Source organism: Trichoderma atroviride, chromosome 7, assembly GCF_020647795.1.
Source record: "Trichoderma atroviride chromosome 7, complete sequence".
Lineage (NCBI taxonomy): Eukaryota > Fungi > Ascomycota > Sordariomycetes > Hypocreales > Hypocreaceae > Trichoderma > Trichoderma atroviride.
Genome location: NC_089406.1, coordinates 2690507 through 2708411, shown reverse-complemented (window position 1 = coordinate 2708411; position 17905 = coordinate 2690507). Strand labels below are relative to the sequence as shown.

General features: G+C 48.6%; 4 protein-coding genes across 4 annotated transcripts; 2 read left to right on the top strand and 2 right to left on the bottom strand.

The window, feature by feature from the left end:
- Nucleotides 1-2998: 2998 nt before the first annotated feature.
- On the top strand, nucleotides 2999-3298 carry TrAtP1_012888 (uncharacterized protein; the record flags this gene model as incomplete). Its single annotated transcript, XM_066115708.1, has 1 exon — nucleotides 2999-3298. The coding sequence occupies one exon, from the start codon at nucleotides 2999-3001 to the stop codon at nucleotides 3296-3298; it is 300 nt and encodes a 99-aa protein (XP_065971807.1).
- A 346-nt stretch (nucleotides 3299-3644) lies between these two features.
- TrAtP1_012887 (uncharacterized protein) lies at nucleotides 3645-8228 on the bottom strand. Its single transcript, XM_014088584.2, has 4 exons — nucleotides 6479-8228; nucleotides 5237-5952; nucleotides 4861-5174; nucleotides 3645-4794 (listed from the first exon to the last, which is right to left on the bottom strand). Exons 2-4 carry the CDS (start codon nucleotides 5899-5901, stop codon nucleotides 4727-4729), a joined length of 1047 nt encoding a protein of 348 aa, XP_013944059.2. The 5' UTR covers nucleotides 5902-5952; nucleotides 6479-8228; the 3' UTR covers nucleotides 3645-4726.
- A 3660-nt stretch (nucleotides 8229-11888) lies between these two features.
- Nucleotides 11889-13199, bottom strand: TrAtP1_012886 (uncharacterized protein). The gene has a single exon (XM_014088583.2). It carries the CDS (start codon nucleotides 13018-13020, stop codon nucleotides 12148-12150), a length of 873 nt encoding a protein of 290 aa, XP_013944058.1. The 5' UTR covers nucleotides 13021-13199; the 3' UTR covers nucleotides 11889-12147.
- Nucleotides 13200-13414: 215 nt separating this feature from the next.
- On the top strand, nucleotides 13415-17684 carry TrAtP1_012885 (uncharacterized protein). The gene is made up of 3 exons (XM_066115707.1): nucleotides 13415-15126; nucleotides 15187-15276; nucleotides 15332-17684. The coding sequence occupies exons 1-3, from the start codon at nucleotides 13516-13518 to the stop codon at nucleotides 17519-17521; spliced, it is 3891 nt and encodes a 1296-aa protein (XP_065971806.1). The 5' UTR covers nucleotides 13415-13515; the 3' UTR covers nucleotides 17522-17684.
- The last annotated feature ends 221 nt before the right edge of the window (nucleotides 17685-17905 follow it).

Below are 17905 nucleotides of genomic sequence, written 5' to 3'. Positions count from 1 at the left end.
ATCCGTCAACTTGTATTGGGCACAGCAAATGATTACCAGCTAGTTGCTAGGTAATACGACGTTGGATGGGGTTTCTATACGCATTTGAGATGGTAAGATAATGTACAGATCCTGGAGCATGGGGGAAATGATACACTGGCTCTTCAGGTACGTATGCTTACCAGCAGCCTTATTACGGAGACTTTCTTTCTTTCTCTGTAGGAGCAGCAAATCATGACTTCAGCATACATGAAAAGCTGTCTGCTGTAAGCTTGACGCTCCAGTAGTCTGCCGCACACTGTTTACAAGCTCATGACATGTACATGCCCGGTACTTTGACTCTGACCACGATGATGAAAGGATGAATAAGGATGAATAAGAGCGTACAACACATGGGACGGACTCCACCAGACGCCATTGAAATCTTATCAGCAAGAAAACCCACTGCCATGCATGTACTAAAACTGACATGCGCGCGGTCGCCGAGGGGAAGATCCATCTCCGCGGTGAGCTGGATGCGTGGTATTCATTCGTTTAAACGCCGATGTCTTCTCCTTCTTTCCACTTCTTTTTTTATATTATAAATTACAATGTTTTCTCTTCTTTATTACACGTGCCACTCTGTCTTACATTACTCATTGCATTCATTTAATTTTTTCTATAGGTACTCAGCTGACATATACATTTGCTTTTTCACACCCTCTCCGGACTTTTGACATCTCTCCAGTATGTTCGGGCCGGACATGTCATAACGGCCGCTGCGGAATGCGGGAGAGAAAAGCAAAAAAGCAAATATGCCCAGCTAGACAAATTATTAGTTCTAGCAGGGCTATTTTAGCTCAGCTCATCATCGACGCCTAATTTTATTAGGCTGCGAAGCTAGTCATACGGGATACATGGCCTGGGGGGCAAAAAGAGAAAGAAGAAGGACGTATGTCTTATTTCTACTTATAGAAGTAAAGCTTCATGTTTTTAGCACTGGTGATTTCTTGATAAGCTACTGCAAATCGTGGCAAGAAGATGCGCTGCGGCGTGGGAAAGAAAGTTGTTTCCGCGCGCGTGTGTGTGGAATCTGGAGATGGATGGGAGCTTTCTTTTCAGTTTTCAGATTTTGCCCATTGGAAATACTTGCCGTTGATTACCTCAGCTTCCGAACGGACCGCGGGTGCGTATCACCGAGATGGCCATCGCAGATCGAGTGTCGCGCATAGATACAAGCAGCACCTATGCCTATTGTAGTGATCTTGTTTGTTCGTAAATGTCCCCTTTTTACTGCTTTAGTCTTTTCCTGTTCTTCTGCTTTTGTTTTGGCTTGAGTGAAAGAGCAATTGTCAACTCTGCAGTTTTTGCCTTCCAAGCAATGGTACCAAATAGGCAAATGCTTCCAGAAATGGCAATTGCAGTCGTATTCGTATTTTCAGAAACGGAAACATCCGGTCTTATTGAAGAAACAAACAACAGGCTCTTTGGTATTTTGAAGAAACCCGTTGCGAGGTTATAGAGCACTTGTCAACTGGCCTTTCAACTATCTGCTTTGTCACTTTCTTTGCACATGGGTGAAATATTAGATGACTTCTATATTGCCGTCTTTTGGATAGACCGCGCCCTATGCAAAGATTACTGTTCAAAGGAATGCCCATTCAGGTCCGGATTACAAATATTTATCCCGAATCTGGTTTACGCACAAAGAAAGTGTTCCATAGCATATTAAACAAAAGCAAATTCAACCCAAACTCCTCGGTATTTTTGACCGTGACGTATACCCTCAACGCCCAACTAGAGTCGAGAAAAAAGGTGCGTTTTACGAGTCAGTTTACTGCAGCGCTTCGGCTCGAATAGACAAAAGCCCGTTGCTTTGACACCGTTTTGGGGGCGGTAGAGGGCGATTATTAATTGACGCGAGGGAGCAGATTTTGCCGTTTACGGGAAACGCAGGGCGCCGGAAATTTCAAGAAGAAACGGAGAGTTGGAAAAAGAGGTGCTGTTTTTTTGCTTATTAAAATGCGTTTTTGTCGGCATCGGCGGAAACGTACGTACTTTTGACACTTGATGGAGCAGTCTGTTGTTTTGTGCTCGATGGAATGCTGGAGTAAAAGCTATGAAGGATAAGCAGCTGCTCTATTACAAGCTACTGATGCTTGCATGCATAGCAACGCGAGTAAGAATATAGAGCTACTGATTCAAACACATGCTGAATGACTGACTAGAAGTACCTATAGCTTTATCTTCAAGCCCATAGCAAGTAATTCGTTTAGCGGCTCTCTGTGCCCATGACTTGTCTGGACCTTCGGAACTTTCCATCGCCATACGGACCAAGTATACGAAAATCTCCACTTCGCGGATCAACCCCCCCCAATAACATGGACTTGAAACGTGGAAACTCGCCGATGAGCTGACACGCGAAAGATGTGATGTGCTGGGCAAATACCTAATCAAAGATCAATCGATGAGTACCCGTTGAGAATAAGGTATCGCTGGACTCTCTTGTACCTTGTGACTCGGCTTGTAGATGTCTAACGGTGCCTCATTGGCAGATGTATGCCATATTCGCGTATATTCTACTTGGACAATGATGACCTATCCCCAAGCACACCTGCATAGGTCGCATGTATCTGCAAAGTATCGTCGAATCATCATATCCACCACACCAACACCATCGTCTCCAAAATCTAACCCCGAAACGCTCCACGGCACCGCTGCTCTAAACCCAGCTTGCCCAGCTTACCAGCAATAGCGCAATCCCTCACTCAGAAGCCTCGCTCCTCTCGTCCCGTCTACGTAGCAGGATTTACCCCCCTCAGCCATTCACTCTCTCTTCCCTAAACCCAACTGTAGATCTAGCCACATTCGTCAAAGAGCAAGCAGCAGGAGCTCTCCAAATCGAGCTTCATCCCGAGAACCTTGTCGGAGCTCTCTCTCTTTTTCTTTTTACAGCATCTCCGAAGCTCTGGGAGGCAGGGTTCCACTTCACGTACTAAACTTGCGTGTGCATGCATTTATTACCCACTGAGTGAAAAGCATGTTGGACTCGATTACCGCCAAGCCGAATTCGCACGGGGCCGAATCCCGCGGCAACAATGTGTGTGTGTATTGCATTCATGGAACAGTGTCTGTTGAATGGCTTTACACACATTTGCTCAGCTCTAAACGGCCATTACTAAATCTTACTGAATCCTACACTTTAGTTCTTCCGAGCCAAAATGCCGCCATCTCGATTAACTCGCTTAGAAATGAGAAGACAAAAAACATCCAGCCTTGCTTTGCTGCACACCACTCTCCCCAAACAGCAACAATTCATTCCTCTCGCGGGAACTTGTAATAGCCTCAAACTCTCCATTACTTACTAAAAGGAAAAAAGGAAAAAAAGATGATCAATAAAAATGATTAAAAGCAAGCCTCTGCCAATAAACAGTAGCCCACTGCCCACCATCCGAAAACAAGAAAATAAACCTGGTTTACACCCCCCCTCACGCACCAGAAAATGTCACCGATCCCAAGACTAACACCTCAAACACGAGCACCATCTACCCGCTAAGGTGATAGTAGTAACTACTGCCTACAACGAGTTACAAGTCCTGCTCCGTAGGCAACTACCGTTAGATACAAGCCTGGTACCTTCTGCCCGTCCTTTCATCGTCTCATCTCAACATCACAAGAATAAAAGACTCCACTGCGGTGGAGTAAGCATAATCAGCCCATACATACTGTAGGCCGGCAACCAAATCTCATGACACTACATGCCGTTATGCGAGTAACAAGAAAAACCACGCAGAGAGGTGGCACGGCAGCAGGTGTGTCATGCGGCACCCAACAATAGACTCATGTCAGTCATTGACGTTTATTCCATCTTATTCACGTGGCTTCAAGCCCAAGCATCAACAAAACAAAACGCCTGGCCAACGGCAATTGTTCTCGGGCCTAATGCGGTGTAGCCAAATCGACGGCATCTGCAACGGCTGTTATATGGGTCGATGGGCACGCGACTCTCGTCCATCAATGGTTCTATCCTCTACAGTGCACCGTTGCTCTCTTACGACATACACAAGTCACTCTACTCTCAGTTACATGTCCTCCGGATTCATCACGATTTGACACAGTCATGCCATAAAACATCTCAGCTGCATTTCGCGTAATGTCTATGGTCATTGCGTCTATTCACAGAGGAAAACAAGCACCGCCGTGCTCATATGTAAAAAAATGAACCAAGAAGAAAATCCCTAGTGTCAAGGGTGTCCTGCTCTGTCCATTGTCGACGTCCATTGCGAGAGAAAAAAACCCCCATCGAACCGTGCCAACAATAGTCTTCGCAGTGTCCCCCGAAAAGAATCGAAATGCCCCCTGTGCAAATCCAGCACACCGCGGGCATGTCCCAGCCCCATAGCGCCCCTTAACCAGCCCTGGATCCGTCTGTATACTCATCATAACGACGCCATGCACATTTGAGTTTGCCGAGAAGACTAACGAGAAGGAAGAAATGGGAGCAGCCAAGGAGCTTTTTCCTAATGTTTGTGTGAAGAAAAGAAAAGAAAAATCAAGTCCAGATTGTCAACATGTCATCGCATAAGATACAATGGAGAAGCGAAGAAATTCGTAAAAACTGTTTCGAAAATCCGAAACCCTAGCCACACATCTCAGCCCTTCCCGGAGCCCGACCGCCATTGTGATGCCACGACCGAGTCCCTAAAAAGTCTGCATGGACAGGAGAAAGAGGCAAGTGCCGGTTGGGGTTGAGCCTAAGCGCCTGTCTTTAAACAGTGACGGGGGCCTGGCCAAGGGGCTCCAGAACGTTGTCGCCGTACTCGCCACCAAAGTTTCCTGGAAACGCGAGGGTTAGCATGCGGACGTAATGAGTGCAAGAGAGCATGTTTCAAGGCAACTTACCTGGGGGACCGTAGTTGCAGACGGTGTACCAAGAGGGCAGTGAGAGGACAGAGCCAGACGGGCACTGAACGGTGGCACATCCAACCTTGGTGGAGCCCTTCCAGACAACTTGGGTGAAGTGGCCAAAGGCGTCCAAGTCAAGGCCAGAGGGAGGGTTAGACTGGCCGTAGAAGGTCCAGTTCTCCATCTCGTCATTGTACCACTGGTCAGTGACACCACGACGACCGGACAGGATCTGGTCACCGCTGATGTCACCAGAAGAGCCAAAGCTGGCAAGGTTCTGGCCGTAGGAAACAGAGCCGCCACCCTCAGTCCTGTATAGTTGTCAGTTTCAGCTACTTGGTATCTGGTGTCAACATTCGTTCTTGTTACTTACATGTCGTGAGCGAAAACGCAGCCAGAGGCAGTGATTTGGGCGAATCCAGCCAGCTGATCATCCCACTCAAGAGCGGGCGCGGAGTGGTTGGCACGGTGAATGTTGTGCTCGTTGAGCATGGCAGACTGGTAGTCGTTGGAACCAGAGCTGGAGCTGGAGCTGGAGCTGGAGCTGGAGCTGGAGCTGGAGCTGGAGCTGGAGGCAGCGGGAGAAGAAGCAGCGGGCTTGGGAGCAGCGGCAACAGGAGACGGCGAAGGCTTGGGCGAAGGCTTGGGAGAAGACTTGACCGCAACCTCGGGTGAAGGTGCCGGCGCAGGAGAAGACTTGGGAGTCTCAACCACGATGACGGTTGAGATCTGAGGAGCAGCCGGAGCCGGCGATGGCGGAGGCGGAGGAGGGGCCGGCTTGGGGGAAGAGACGGCCGGGGGAGGAGCGGCATAGACGGGCTTGGGAGCCGGCGCCTGGACCTGGGGGCTGGGAGTAGCAGCCGGCTGCGAAGAGACGGCCTGGATGAAGACTCCACCGGCCGAAGAGGGCGCAGAGGGGTCGACGGTGACGGTGACGGTGACAATGTCGGTCACCCACTGAGTCTCCAGAGCACGCTTGTCGAGCGGCATGGCGGCAGCCAGAATGGCGCCCGTGGCCAAGAGGAAAGCGGACTTCATCTTGAACGTTGGAATATCTTTGCTTGAAGCTGTTGTGAGATGTAGAGTTTACTATTTGGCGAGAAACGAGTTAGCTCTTGGCATCTATTTGAACATGCATTTTAAATGGAAAACAATGGCCATTGAACACCAGGCAGTTGACGGAAACATCCAAGAAGTGAGTACATGTGGTTTGCAAACAGCAGCGATTCACAACGAAGATGCATTGTGTGTCATCTTGTAACAAATGCGAGAGGCTGGAGATGCCTTCTGGAACGCGGGTTGAGAACAATGGGGAATGCAGACTGGAACATGGTCGTTGGAAGCGGAAAACAGACCCACAGAAAGACACGAGATGATGAACAATGAGGAATGGGCCAAGACGATGCTGGGGTAACTTGTGAGGGGACGCTTGCCCCATGCGAAGTGCCGTGCAAGGAGCAAGAGACGGTGGTGAAGATGCGAACTGCAGAGTATATATGTATATAGAATGGATTGACGTGGTGGCTGATCGCTCGGCAGTGAAACCAAGCCAAAGCCATCATGACTCGATATATATAGATGAACGAGATGCAGGTGCTGTCGATCATTGCCTTACCTTGGAGATTGATGGTGATCCAAATGTGAAATGCAGACACCAGGGACGAAGAGATGTGATGTATGTCGGCTTGCGTCAGAACCAGTCTGGGGGAAGCAGCGCTGCTTTCAAGATTTCGAACCGAGGAGTCGGAGTTGGGGTTGGACAAGCCAGTTCCTTGTTGTTCGCTGAAGCTGTATCGACGAAGAAGAAGAAAAAGAGGCGTTGCGTGTGTTCAGTCGGCGGCTGCGTGCACTCGACCTTGTGGATAGCGAAAGGCTTTGAAAGAAGAACCGGATACCAGGCCGATAAATAACGAAGTGAATCAATTTGGGTCTCAAAAAAAGGAGTGGAATGTGCCGTCAAGGACACGATAAGGAGCGTTTGAAGAGAACGGAAGAAGGGCTCTCTAGGAGTGAAGGGCAAGGGAGAAGCGAAAAGAGGACCAGAGAGAAGGAGTGGCGACGTTAAAAAGGATCGCGTGAAGTGACAAGGAGCGGCGACGGGGGACGGCGTGTAGAGAGTAGAGTAGAGGAGAGTGGAGGAGAGTGGAAGTGGGAAGTGGAGGAGGCTAGGGAGGGCGCTGGGATGCTAAAGTTTGCAGTGTTTCGAGATGCTGCGCGACCCCGCTACGGGCCCTTGCTGCTGGATACAGGGCTGTTGGGGGATGCAGTTGGGGGATGCAGTTGGTGGCACGATGCTGGGCTTGGGCCTGGGGATGGTTGATTGATGAGTACTGATGCATAAAGCATGTCTTGCATATTTTCTATGCAGACGGCAGCTATTAATAAATGTTTGCCGCTGCTCTTGCGTGGCTCTACTGCTATAAATACGCCCAAAGCGCAGGGCATTTGGAAGCATGAACAAACATGAACAAGGCGAAAACACGCATGTGCCTGCGCCTGTGCCTGTGCCTGTTCCTGAATTTGCCTGTTCCTGACGCTACGAAACAAGCCAAGTTGCTTAGCTCTGCACTTTAATGGCCGCCTAGCCCGAATCGGTGACGGAGAAGCATTGAATCACCAAGAGGCACGGGGGTGGGGTTAGCAAAGGCCAGCTGAGCTCCAGCTGGGCGGCTACGTTTATGATTTCGTTTTATTTTGTATTGCAAGAATACTGCGATAATATGATATTGAATGCAGCAATACCTAGCTCAATCAATACATGCACCATCTGCTACTCAACTACAGGGCAGCATTGAAAACTATGATTGTGACCTTGCAGGATATATATGAATCATCTCCCGTTGCATCTTACTGCAACTTGGACGAGGTTCCCTCTGTTCCCACCGTCAAAACTCCTATCATCAAACAGAAATCAGAAAAAAAAGGAAAATTACCGCATGAGCCCAAGAGAGAAACATTCTAGACCACGGCTCAAAATTAAAAACACCTGCGCTCGGACGCCAGATGCGCATCATTTGCCGCTTTGGCAGGCCCCGGCAGTCCAGGATGCGCGATTCGTTGGCCAGCCACCAACGAGGCTGCTGTTGACATCATCTGCTACTCTGTTTTTTATATGGTCCCTTTTGATAATCTTGATTTCTTGTTTTCTGGCGCTGGACATCCCGGAGCGAGATTTTCGCATGCAAATCGCAGATGCTCGGCTCTCCAAAGATCGGATGGCACAGCCGCATTGGCGAGAGATGGAAAAGGGAAGAAACATCTCGATCGGCAGGTCTCGCGGGCGCCTCAGCACAGCCACCAACATTCTTTGACGTCTAAGAGTGAAAGCTGTGACTGCGAGTGTGAAACTTGAAGGTGTTGCTCCATGGCCTTTTGCATTCCTGACGCTGAGGCTTGTATGAGACTGGAGGGAGGGCAGGCGATGCATACTGCACGTATATTCGTTGCATGTACCGCCTGGCCCTTTCTCTCTTTAGTGTACCCCTTGATTATCTAAACCATTGAACATTGTAATAGCAGCGATTATCCATCAATACTCGTCTTTTTTTCCAGCAGCCCTGAAGTAGTGCAATTATTCGCGGGTCTACGCATTCTCGCTTTTTTACCCTCGCCATCACCTATCCTCTTGTCAAAAATGGTTAATCTGGCGCCAGGATGTCTTTTTACCCCTAATACCATCTGATTTCAACATTCATCTGTTGGATACATCTATAATTTGAGCAGAATATTTCCAAGCCCGTCAGTGTTCAATTTCTGACCGTCCAACGCAGGTTTTACTATCCACACACCCTCGCTCCATCTCCATCTTCTCTCCATCGATTCCTCATTCCCGCCTCTCACAGCGCTGTGCCTTGCAGCGGCACCAGCACCAGCACCAGCAGCACCAACTTACGCGGCACTCACTGCATGCCAAATTGTGCCCACTGCAGCCAACCAGCGCCGGCGTCTCCATCAAACAAGCTACAGGCGGCGCTGCGGGACTTTTATCCCTGAAACGGCACTAATCGCTCCTGTCCCACCCCCTACTTCATCTCCAGCGGTGCCTGTCAGCCTATGGCGAGCCCATCCTGCCGGCGTTTCGATGCGTGGATGCTCTTTGTGTTGTCTGCCCCGAGTCGGCGATTGGAATTGATGCTAGCTGATGAGATTCGTACATGCGGGATGTGCTGAGATGTCACTCATTTCCAGCCTCGGCTCTCCTTGTACAAGCCATGGCCCAGTCCAATTACCGTTGCACCACAATCCCGGCCCGCGTGTTCCGCGAAGAAAGGCGGGAGAAGAGTCGACGTGAATACGGAGTAGAGTCGCATCCAAAACACTGATCCCGAGATTTTCAAAGAGAAACAATAGTGCAAGCCTTAAAAAACGCGTAGATCGCCACATCTCGCCAGCCAGATGCGGGGTGCGCTACAATTCTTGGCAAGTCGCCTTGTTCTACCTACCTGCAGCCTTTGAACTCTTCCTTTCTGTCCTCTCCTCTAGATCCATTTCTCACTCCAGCCATGGAAACTTGCTTCTGTTACAGACTAGCATCTGCAGTGGCACTTTGGCGGTCCGCTTCGTGGTCCGCGCTGGCGAAGTAATCGGTGCTGTGCTCCGTACGTACAAGTATGTGGTGCGTCTCATGAAGCGCACGACTGGCCGAGGCCCCAGACCCGGATACACACCATCGCGCCCTTTTCGATAGGCTGTTTGTGAAATGAATTGATCCTCTGTATTGCAAATGGTGCTACACATATACTATGAGCGGAGACATGCCATATGCCACTTATTGCAACAGCACAGGGTGAGACAGCATCTCCATACAGGTACATTGTTCCCCAATATTGTCCATGTCCCATTCCGGCCGGGCATCCGTTAACCTCCCAATCAAGTGGCTCTTACAGAGTCTGGTGCTTCCACGCAAGCTTCCATCTCCATCCTTCTCCTCTCTTATTATTCCCTCATCATTTCGGTACGTCGGCCCATCTCTTGCTCAGGTCCCACAAGCCCTGATCGCACATATCCGCCCCTAGCTGCATCAGATATACTGCCCGGTCCCTAGGGTTCCCCATCTTCCAGTGTCATCAGGCCAGAGCCGGTCCAGTGGTAATTTTTTCTCTCGGTCGGCGTCCGGAACGACTCGGCGCCTCGACCCATCTTCGTGTGTCCAAGCTTAAGGGGGCCGATTCCTGCGTGTCTTACATGCGGCGGTGTTACATGCATGCGTTTTGCACTTCGTATCTTGATGCAAGCCGCTATTGAGTCTCGGTAGAGCTGTCCATCAGCTAGCATTTGATAGTTGCAGCCTATTTCTTGGCACAGCTGGATAGATCCGTCACCTTCGTGTACATGTATGTATCCATGTCCACGCTCCTCACTTACAGCTCCAGTCGCGGTGCTGATGCCCAGAGCCGGCGTGGATGACTCCACCGGACAGACGCCCACACGCTGCACTCATTCCCCCCTGATTGTCACTCGTCTACATCCCATTAGCCTTGCCAAGTGCTATATACCTGAGGGTGATTCGTATTTATTGACCAAGAAGCAATATAGCCAGATGCCCACAAGCAATTTATGAATCTCAGCTCATCAATGACATCGAGTAAGCCTCCTATTAATCAGTACCCCGGCCCTTCCAGAATATTACTCTCCCTATACGGGGTGTCAACCACGGAGCCCACATGCCAAAGACAGCAGTAGTATCTTTTCTCGCTTTGCCGGCTTTTGCCATCACAGCCCAACGGTTCTCACATTCCGAGCTGTGGTGGGGGCCTTTTTCGGGTCTCTAGAGATGGCCGTGTTTGAAACATTGAGCCGCCAGGCTGGAATAGCCCGCTTTTAGTTTTTAATTCCTAGATAAAAAAGCAAAAAAAATCTTCTCACGCCTGTTTTTTTTGAAAGATGCAGTTAAGCGCCGGCGCTGCTAGTCTTGAACCCCTTTTCTAGGCGGTTGCTAGTGTAGATGGAGCTCTCCCCACGATCTTGCTTTGGATAACCTGTAGCGGTAGACTGGAATTGGCTGCGAGACATGAAATTGGCAGTTGAGAATACATGTACTCTGCGTTCTTCATATAGAGTACAATTTATTGCAATCATTCTTATATTTCATGGATATCAACAGATACATGTACATTTGGAATCACGGCTCCATCAATGTTGCTTGTTAGCTCTCTTACCTCCAACACAAACATTGGCTTCCATCGACCCATAGGAAGGCACCAGCGCAGCAAGCGAGTCGTATGGCTGAAACAGTCAGACTTTTTTTTTTTTTTTTTTTTTTTTTTTTTGGGCTTGTTCACTCCATTGTGAAAGGGACTTTTTTTTTCTTTCTTCCCATTCTAGGCTTTCGGCGCTTTGTGTGGAAGACAGCTGGTGGAACCTGATTGTGGCGGTTTCATCTTCCGCCATCTTTCTTAGGCAGCCCACATATACAGTCCAACGAATCCAGCACGAGAGACTAGAGCTGGGATTCGGGAGGTTCGTGCCACTATAACTCTATTTGATGCCAATCTAGACGAGCTCGCATTGCCATTACTGGCTGCCTATCTTTTTGGTTGGCAACCCAAGCTCCAATACAAGAGGTGAGAGGATTATCTTGCATGTAGGTCTATTAAAAACTCAGTGACAGAGCCATGGGGGCCTCAGTCAAACTGATACAAGATATCTTGACTTGGGTCTGGTCTGATGATGAACAGTCCTCGAACTTCATTCCAGCGAGTTCAGGGTAAGACATACATACATGTATCAGTATTTGAACGTGGTTAGCTGCGCAGGCGATTTGACAGATGATACGACAAAAACAATAGATTTTGTTACTTGTCAATTCTGGTTTAAACAGTATAATAATTATTATTCCATGCTACAGATTGCAAGTTTGTTTTACTGCAAGTGAAAAATTGTATGTTTAAATGGTTTAACTAAAAGCTCATCAGAATTGACATCTCCCCGCTATAGTATGCTGAGCGTTTGTAGTCGACTTAGCTCATCCAGCACAGTTTGCAAGTGAGAGAAACGAGCAATATCAAGGAGATGCATCGTGGTAGTCGTCATCATGAGATATATAGATAGATTGATGCTATAAGTAACAGGAAACCTTGCCGCCAATGAGAGATGTATGAACATCTATCGGACAAGCCTTGAAAATTGCAACATATCGTAAATTGACTTTTATATACCTTCAAAGAATAAAGAGTAAAATTTCATATGCCATCATTAAGTCGTATACACCGTGGCTATGGATGAGTCTGTATCCAAGTGCCCATATGCATGAATATCCCGGCAATTTGGTGCCAATTCAGTATACTAATCCCAAAGCCCCTTGCCGCCGTAAACAGTCCCTACTTGAATCCGAGAGTCATTCTTCGCTGAAACCACGCCTACAGTGTTCCTGGTCTGATCCCTGATAGATGTCCCGTACTGGAGGACTCTCTCCGAGAACACGTTGCCGACGTGGATCCTCGCGGCGTCCTCCAACGTGACGTTGCCAGTAGAGTTGCTTCCCTCAAGTAGAGCCACCTTGCGCTCCAACGCTTCTTCCAACACCGGGTCAATGTCCCGGGCCGCATCTCGGAGCGCCTTGAGGCTCGGCTCGTCATTGACTTCTTCAATCTCAATCTCGACAACTTTCTGACTAGTCGTCGTCATCTCATTGGGGAACAGCTTCTCCAACTCGTCAACCCAGGACAATATCTGGTTGATGATGTTGTCAAGGCTTTTCCCGTCATACAACGCCCACGCCGACTTTTTCAGTATGCCCACGCTCTTCTGTCTCCGGCGGGCAATATCTGCGCAACGATTGTGCAGCCGCTGGAATAGAGGGCTCATGTCGTTCTTATCACACACCATCAGCTCCTGTGTATCAGCGCGCTTTGTGTATCTCATTGATTTCTCCCGGGCAGACTTGAAGCAATATCCAATGTCTCCGAGGATCCCCAGTGCAGCTTCCACTGCCTCATCAGTCGGCGCGGCAGACGTGAAGCGCTCGTCGCGGTTGACTCCGACAGCCTCGCCCCATCGCCCCAGGCGAGTCTTTGCAACGTCTAGTTTGAGCTGGCATCTCTCGTAGTCCTGCCCAAAATGGCGGCCAAGCTGGATGTACTCGAACGTGTCGACGCAGTTGTTGAAGAGCGCTGCAACGCTCAGTGCGCCGGTGACGATGCCGAAAACTTCAGCCATTTTCGAATATTCAGAATATAGTAAAGCTGCTGTATGAATCTAAAAGAGGAAAGAAAACACGGATTTGCTGATACTTGGCAAGCCGCCGTGACCGACACTTTATAAGTGGCCGCGGCAAGGCGGAATCTCAGCCCCCATGCATCCTTTACACAGCCCTCAATCCTTGCAGCCGCTCTTCATACTAGGTGCGGCTATATGGTGGTTGCCATTGGGCAATATAGCAGGTACATGTAGCCGCGCGGGGTTTGCAGCCAATTACATGTAATCCATCAAACTGGCCTTCATATCCTTGCCTGTCACACCCACAATGCTCAACGCTGCGATGCTGCGGTATTTTCTATCCCAGAGTATGGTATATATATACAAATACAAATATATAAATATAGATGCCACTCAAGAGGCATAATGATACGCGCACAGATGTACGTGCCCGGGAGTGTACGGACATTCAATTGCTTCCAGGCAAGCAATCGCCAGAATTGAGATTGCAACAACATGGCGGAGACGGTGTCGTCGGATATCCATGTCGGTTATGTCAGCCTCAAAGACAACGCAAGGGCCCATATCGGGAACGTGGTGCATGTCCACCAGGCTGAAGACCGCTGCCTCCCAGATCTGCGAAACACCGACCCTCGCGACGACAAAGCTCGCATCGAGGCTATCAAAGGCGGCTTGTTGGAAGACTCATACCGTTGGATCCTCCAGCATGGCGATTTCCAGCAATGGCTCAACGACAAACACAGCCGCCTGCTCTGGATCAGGGGCGATCCCGGCAAAGGCAAGACGATGCTACTCTGCGGCATTGTGAACGAATTAAACAAGACCAACGCGCAGCTTTCCTACTTCTTCTGCCAGGCCTCTGATGAGCGCATTAATAGTGCGACGGCTGTGTTGCGAGGCCTCGTCTATTTGATCGTGGATCAGCAACCATCGCTTCTCTCACACGTACAAGAGAGGTACAAGCATGTGGGAGACGCCCTTTTCAAGGATGTAAATGCGTGGAGTGCATTGTCAGAGATCTTCTTGAATATACTGAAAGACATGGATACAAGCCTGCAGCAGACTTATATCGCCATCGATGCACTTGACGAGTGTGTCACCGATCTACCAAAGCTGCTTGACTTCATCGCCATAAAGTCTGCCGTCTTTTCTCACGTCAAGTGGATAGTGTCTAGTCGCAACTGGCCAGACATTCAAGAGCATCTTGCCATCACTCAGAAAACAAGCCTCTGCTTAGAGCTTAATGAAGACTCCATCTCCGCAGCCGTCAGCACGTACATTAAGCACCGAGTCGAGTGGTTAGCGCAGAAGAAGCGGTATAGTGAAACAACAAAGGATGCTGTTCGGCAGCACTTGTCGTCTAATTCCAATAATACGTTTCTCTGGGTGGCATTGGTGTGCCAGAATCTAGAGAAGACGTCGTTGAAGAATGCCATTCAACAGCTAGACGAGTTTCCTCCTGGACTCGATTCTTTATACCAAAGGATGATGCAGCAAATACACGGCTTGGAGGATGCCAGTGATGTTAAATTTTGCTGTCAAATTCTTGCAACTGTGTTGCATGTCTATCGACCTATAACAGTAGCTGAGCTCGGCATCCTCATCAAGTGCCTAGATGCTGAATTGATCCACAAGGCCATAGGATTTTGCGGTTCATTCCTCGCTGTGCGAGACAGCCAAGTATATATTATTCACCAGTCAGCTAAAGACTACTTGAGCGGCAAGGCAGCATCTACCTTGCTTCCTAGTCATGCTGAAATCAACGGCCTCATTTTCTCACAGTCTGTACAAGCCATGTTTGCTACGTTACGACGGAATATCTATAATCTACATTCTCCCAGTCTCCCAACCAACGAGATCAAGGCGCCAGATCCGGATCCGCTACAAGTTATCCGCTATTCCTGTATTTACTGGCTTGACCATTTCTGTGATATATATGCTCAAGATGGCCAATCTCAATCTCAGGACCTGATTGACGACAAAGAGTGCCAGATGGTCCTTTTGTTCTTTCGAAAATACTTTCTCTACTGGCTCGAGGCTTTGGGCCTAATAGGGCATGTGGAAGACATTGTCCTTTCAATAATAAGACTAGTGAATCTACTAAAGGTAAGATAATAACAGCATAGTACACTTGGCTAGGAGGGAAACTGATTACATGTCATGCAGGGACAGGCATTAAATAAGCAGTCCCAAGAGCCAACTCAGGATACAAGGCGGCTTCACTCTTTACGAACAAGATTTAAGAGTCTATTAGTAGTAAGTATTTACTATATAACGCTTTGGTAGTTGAGAGTGAAACTAATTGGTAAAGGGAAACTTGTCGGACCAAGAATCTCCAGACTGCCGCATGCAGTTGCTGGAACTTACACAAGACTCGCAGAGGTTTATCTGGCGGAATAGTTCACTCATCGCCAATAATCCACTCCAAGTCTATACATCAGCACTTATTTTCAGCCCCCTAAATAGCCTAACACGACGTCTATTTCAAGAGGAGGAACCCCAATGGCTAGAAATCACACCTACAGTTGAATATAACTGGAGCCCTTACTTGCAGACTCTGAGAGGTCACAGCCATTGGGTCAGAGCGGTTGCTTTCTCACCAGATGGTCGTTACATCGCCTCAGGTTCAGAGAACAAAGTCATCAAGATCTGGGATGCAACAACGGGGAAAGAGCAGCAATCACTTCGAGGCCACAAACGCGCAATTGCATCGCTTGCCTTTTCGCCAGACGGCCGTTACCTTGCGTCTGGCTCAGAAGATGGGACTATAAAGCTCTGGGATACGACAACAGGAAAAGAGCATCGAACCATTCGGGACGGCTTAGGTTGTTTAGTTACATCAGTTGCCTTCTCGCCAGATGGCCACTACCTTGCATCAGGGTTAGATGACAAGACTGTAAAGGTGTGGGCTGCAATAACAGGCGAAAGCCAACAAACACTTCAGGGCCATACACGCTCAGTTACATCAGTCGCTTTTTCACCAGATAACCACTATCTTGCTTCAGGGTCAGAAGATAAAACAATAAGGATCTGGAATGCGACGACGGGCAGAGAGCAGGCAATATTTCAAGGCCACGATCGTTTGGTTACATCAGTTGCCTTTTCGCCAGATGGCCGATACCTCGCATCAGGGTCAGAGGACAAAACTATCCACATCTGGAATATGAAGACAGCCAGATTTCAGCAAGTCCTACACGGTCATAGCGATACAGTTGCATCAGTTGCCTTCTCAGCAAATAGCATCTATCTTGCTTCAGCATCAAAGGACAAGACTATAAAACTATGGGATATAACAACAGGCAAAATACAAACCTATCAGGGTCATAGCCGTGCAACTAACTCGGTTGCTTTCTCGGCTGGTAGCTACCTCGCTTCGGGGTCGGATGATACAACTGTTAAAATCTGGGATATAACAGGCAAAGAGCAACAAATCTCGCATAGTGATACTTTGCTAATTTCTTTCTCGCCAAATGGCCGCTACCTTGTGACAGCGACGGGGGATAGAGCTCTAAAGATCTGGGACACAACAGACAATAAGCAGCATATCCTTCAAGGCCACAGCCACTGGATTAGTTCAGTTGCCTTTTCAGCAGATGGACGCTGTCTTGCCTCCGGGTCGCATGATACAACCATAAAGATTTGGGATATGCTGGAGAAAAAACTGCAAAAAACCCTCCAAGGCCATAGCAATATAGTCAGATCGGTTGCTTTCTCAGCAGATGGTCGTTACCTCGTCTCAGGATCGGAAGACAGGACTGTGAAAATTTGGGATGTGGCAACAGGCCAAGAGCGGCAAACCTTTCGAGGCCATGCCAGAGATATTTGGTCAGTTGCCTTTTCAGCAGATGGCTGCTACATCGCCTCGGGCTCATATGACAAGACTATAAAGATCTGGGATGTAAGAGGCAAAGAGCGACTGACCCTGAAGGGTCACAGTGGTATAGTCACTTCGGTTGTCTTTTCATTAGATGACCGTTACCTCGCCTCAGGGTCGTATGACAATACCATAAGAATCTGGGATACAGTGATGGGCAAAGAGCAGCAGGTACTTGAGACCAGTACCGAAGCGCGTTTGAGTATACCCTTTGATGCTACAGTCCCGTACCTTTACACTGATATCGGGCTGATAAGATTGGGTATGGAACATGGTAATAAGGCCCAACCTATGATGGCAGGTCAGCTCCTTTTTCCAGATCCAGATCCGGCTCAGGGCCAGTATCAACGCCTACCCAATGCCGAGAATGCTCAGGAGGCAAACTACAAGTATGTTGGCTATGGCATAAGCACCGACAAGTGTTGGATCACATGGAATGGGCAGAATATACTGTGGCTTCCGCCCGACTACCAGCCTTCCTCCGAGTCTGCTATTTGTGGCAATGGACCACCCAATCTAACATCACCAGGGGGCCCGTCAGCAGACGTTAAAATAGCAATGCGTAACGACTCAGGAAGAGTGACGACGGTTAAGATGCCTAGTTCGGGACCATATCCCTTGTTATAATCCCAAAGTATAATACGTCTTTCTCTCATTCTAACTTACTTGCACAGTAATGTCTATCCAGAGTCTACCACTAGTAGCGATATGGCTGTAGAATCGTGTCAATAAACATGCCATCGGTTTATTACAGAGTTGGTTAGGTGAAGTAGTAGCGTTACGATCTGCAATTGATTTAGATGGCTTCAGTGGCAGATTGCGGCGGCGGTGATACCGTACCTCGGTAACAAATGCTACATATTTGCTACTCATCTAAAGCATCTCTGCGTCTTCTTTGTCTCGTTCACCGGTACAGACCATTTCCACAATACCACAGCTTCCTGTCTTGGCTTTTGGCAGTTGCTTGTGTCTGATTTGTATACTTTACAGGTTAGGGGTTATTTCTAGCCA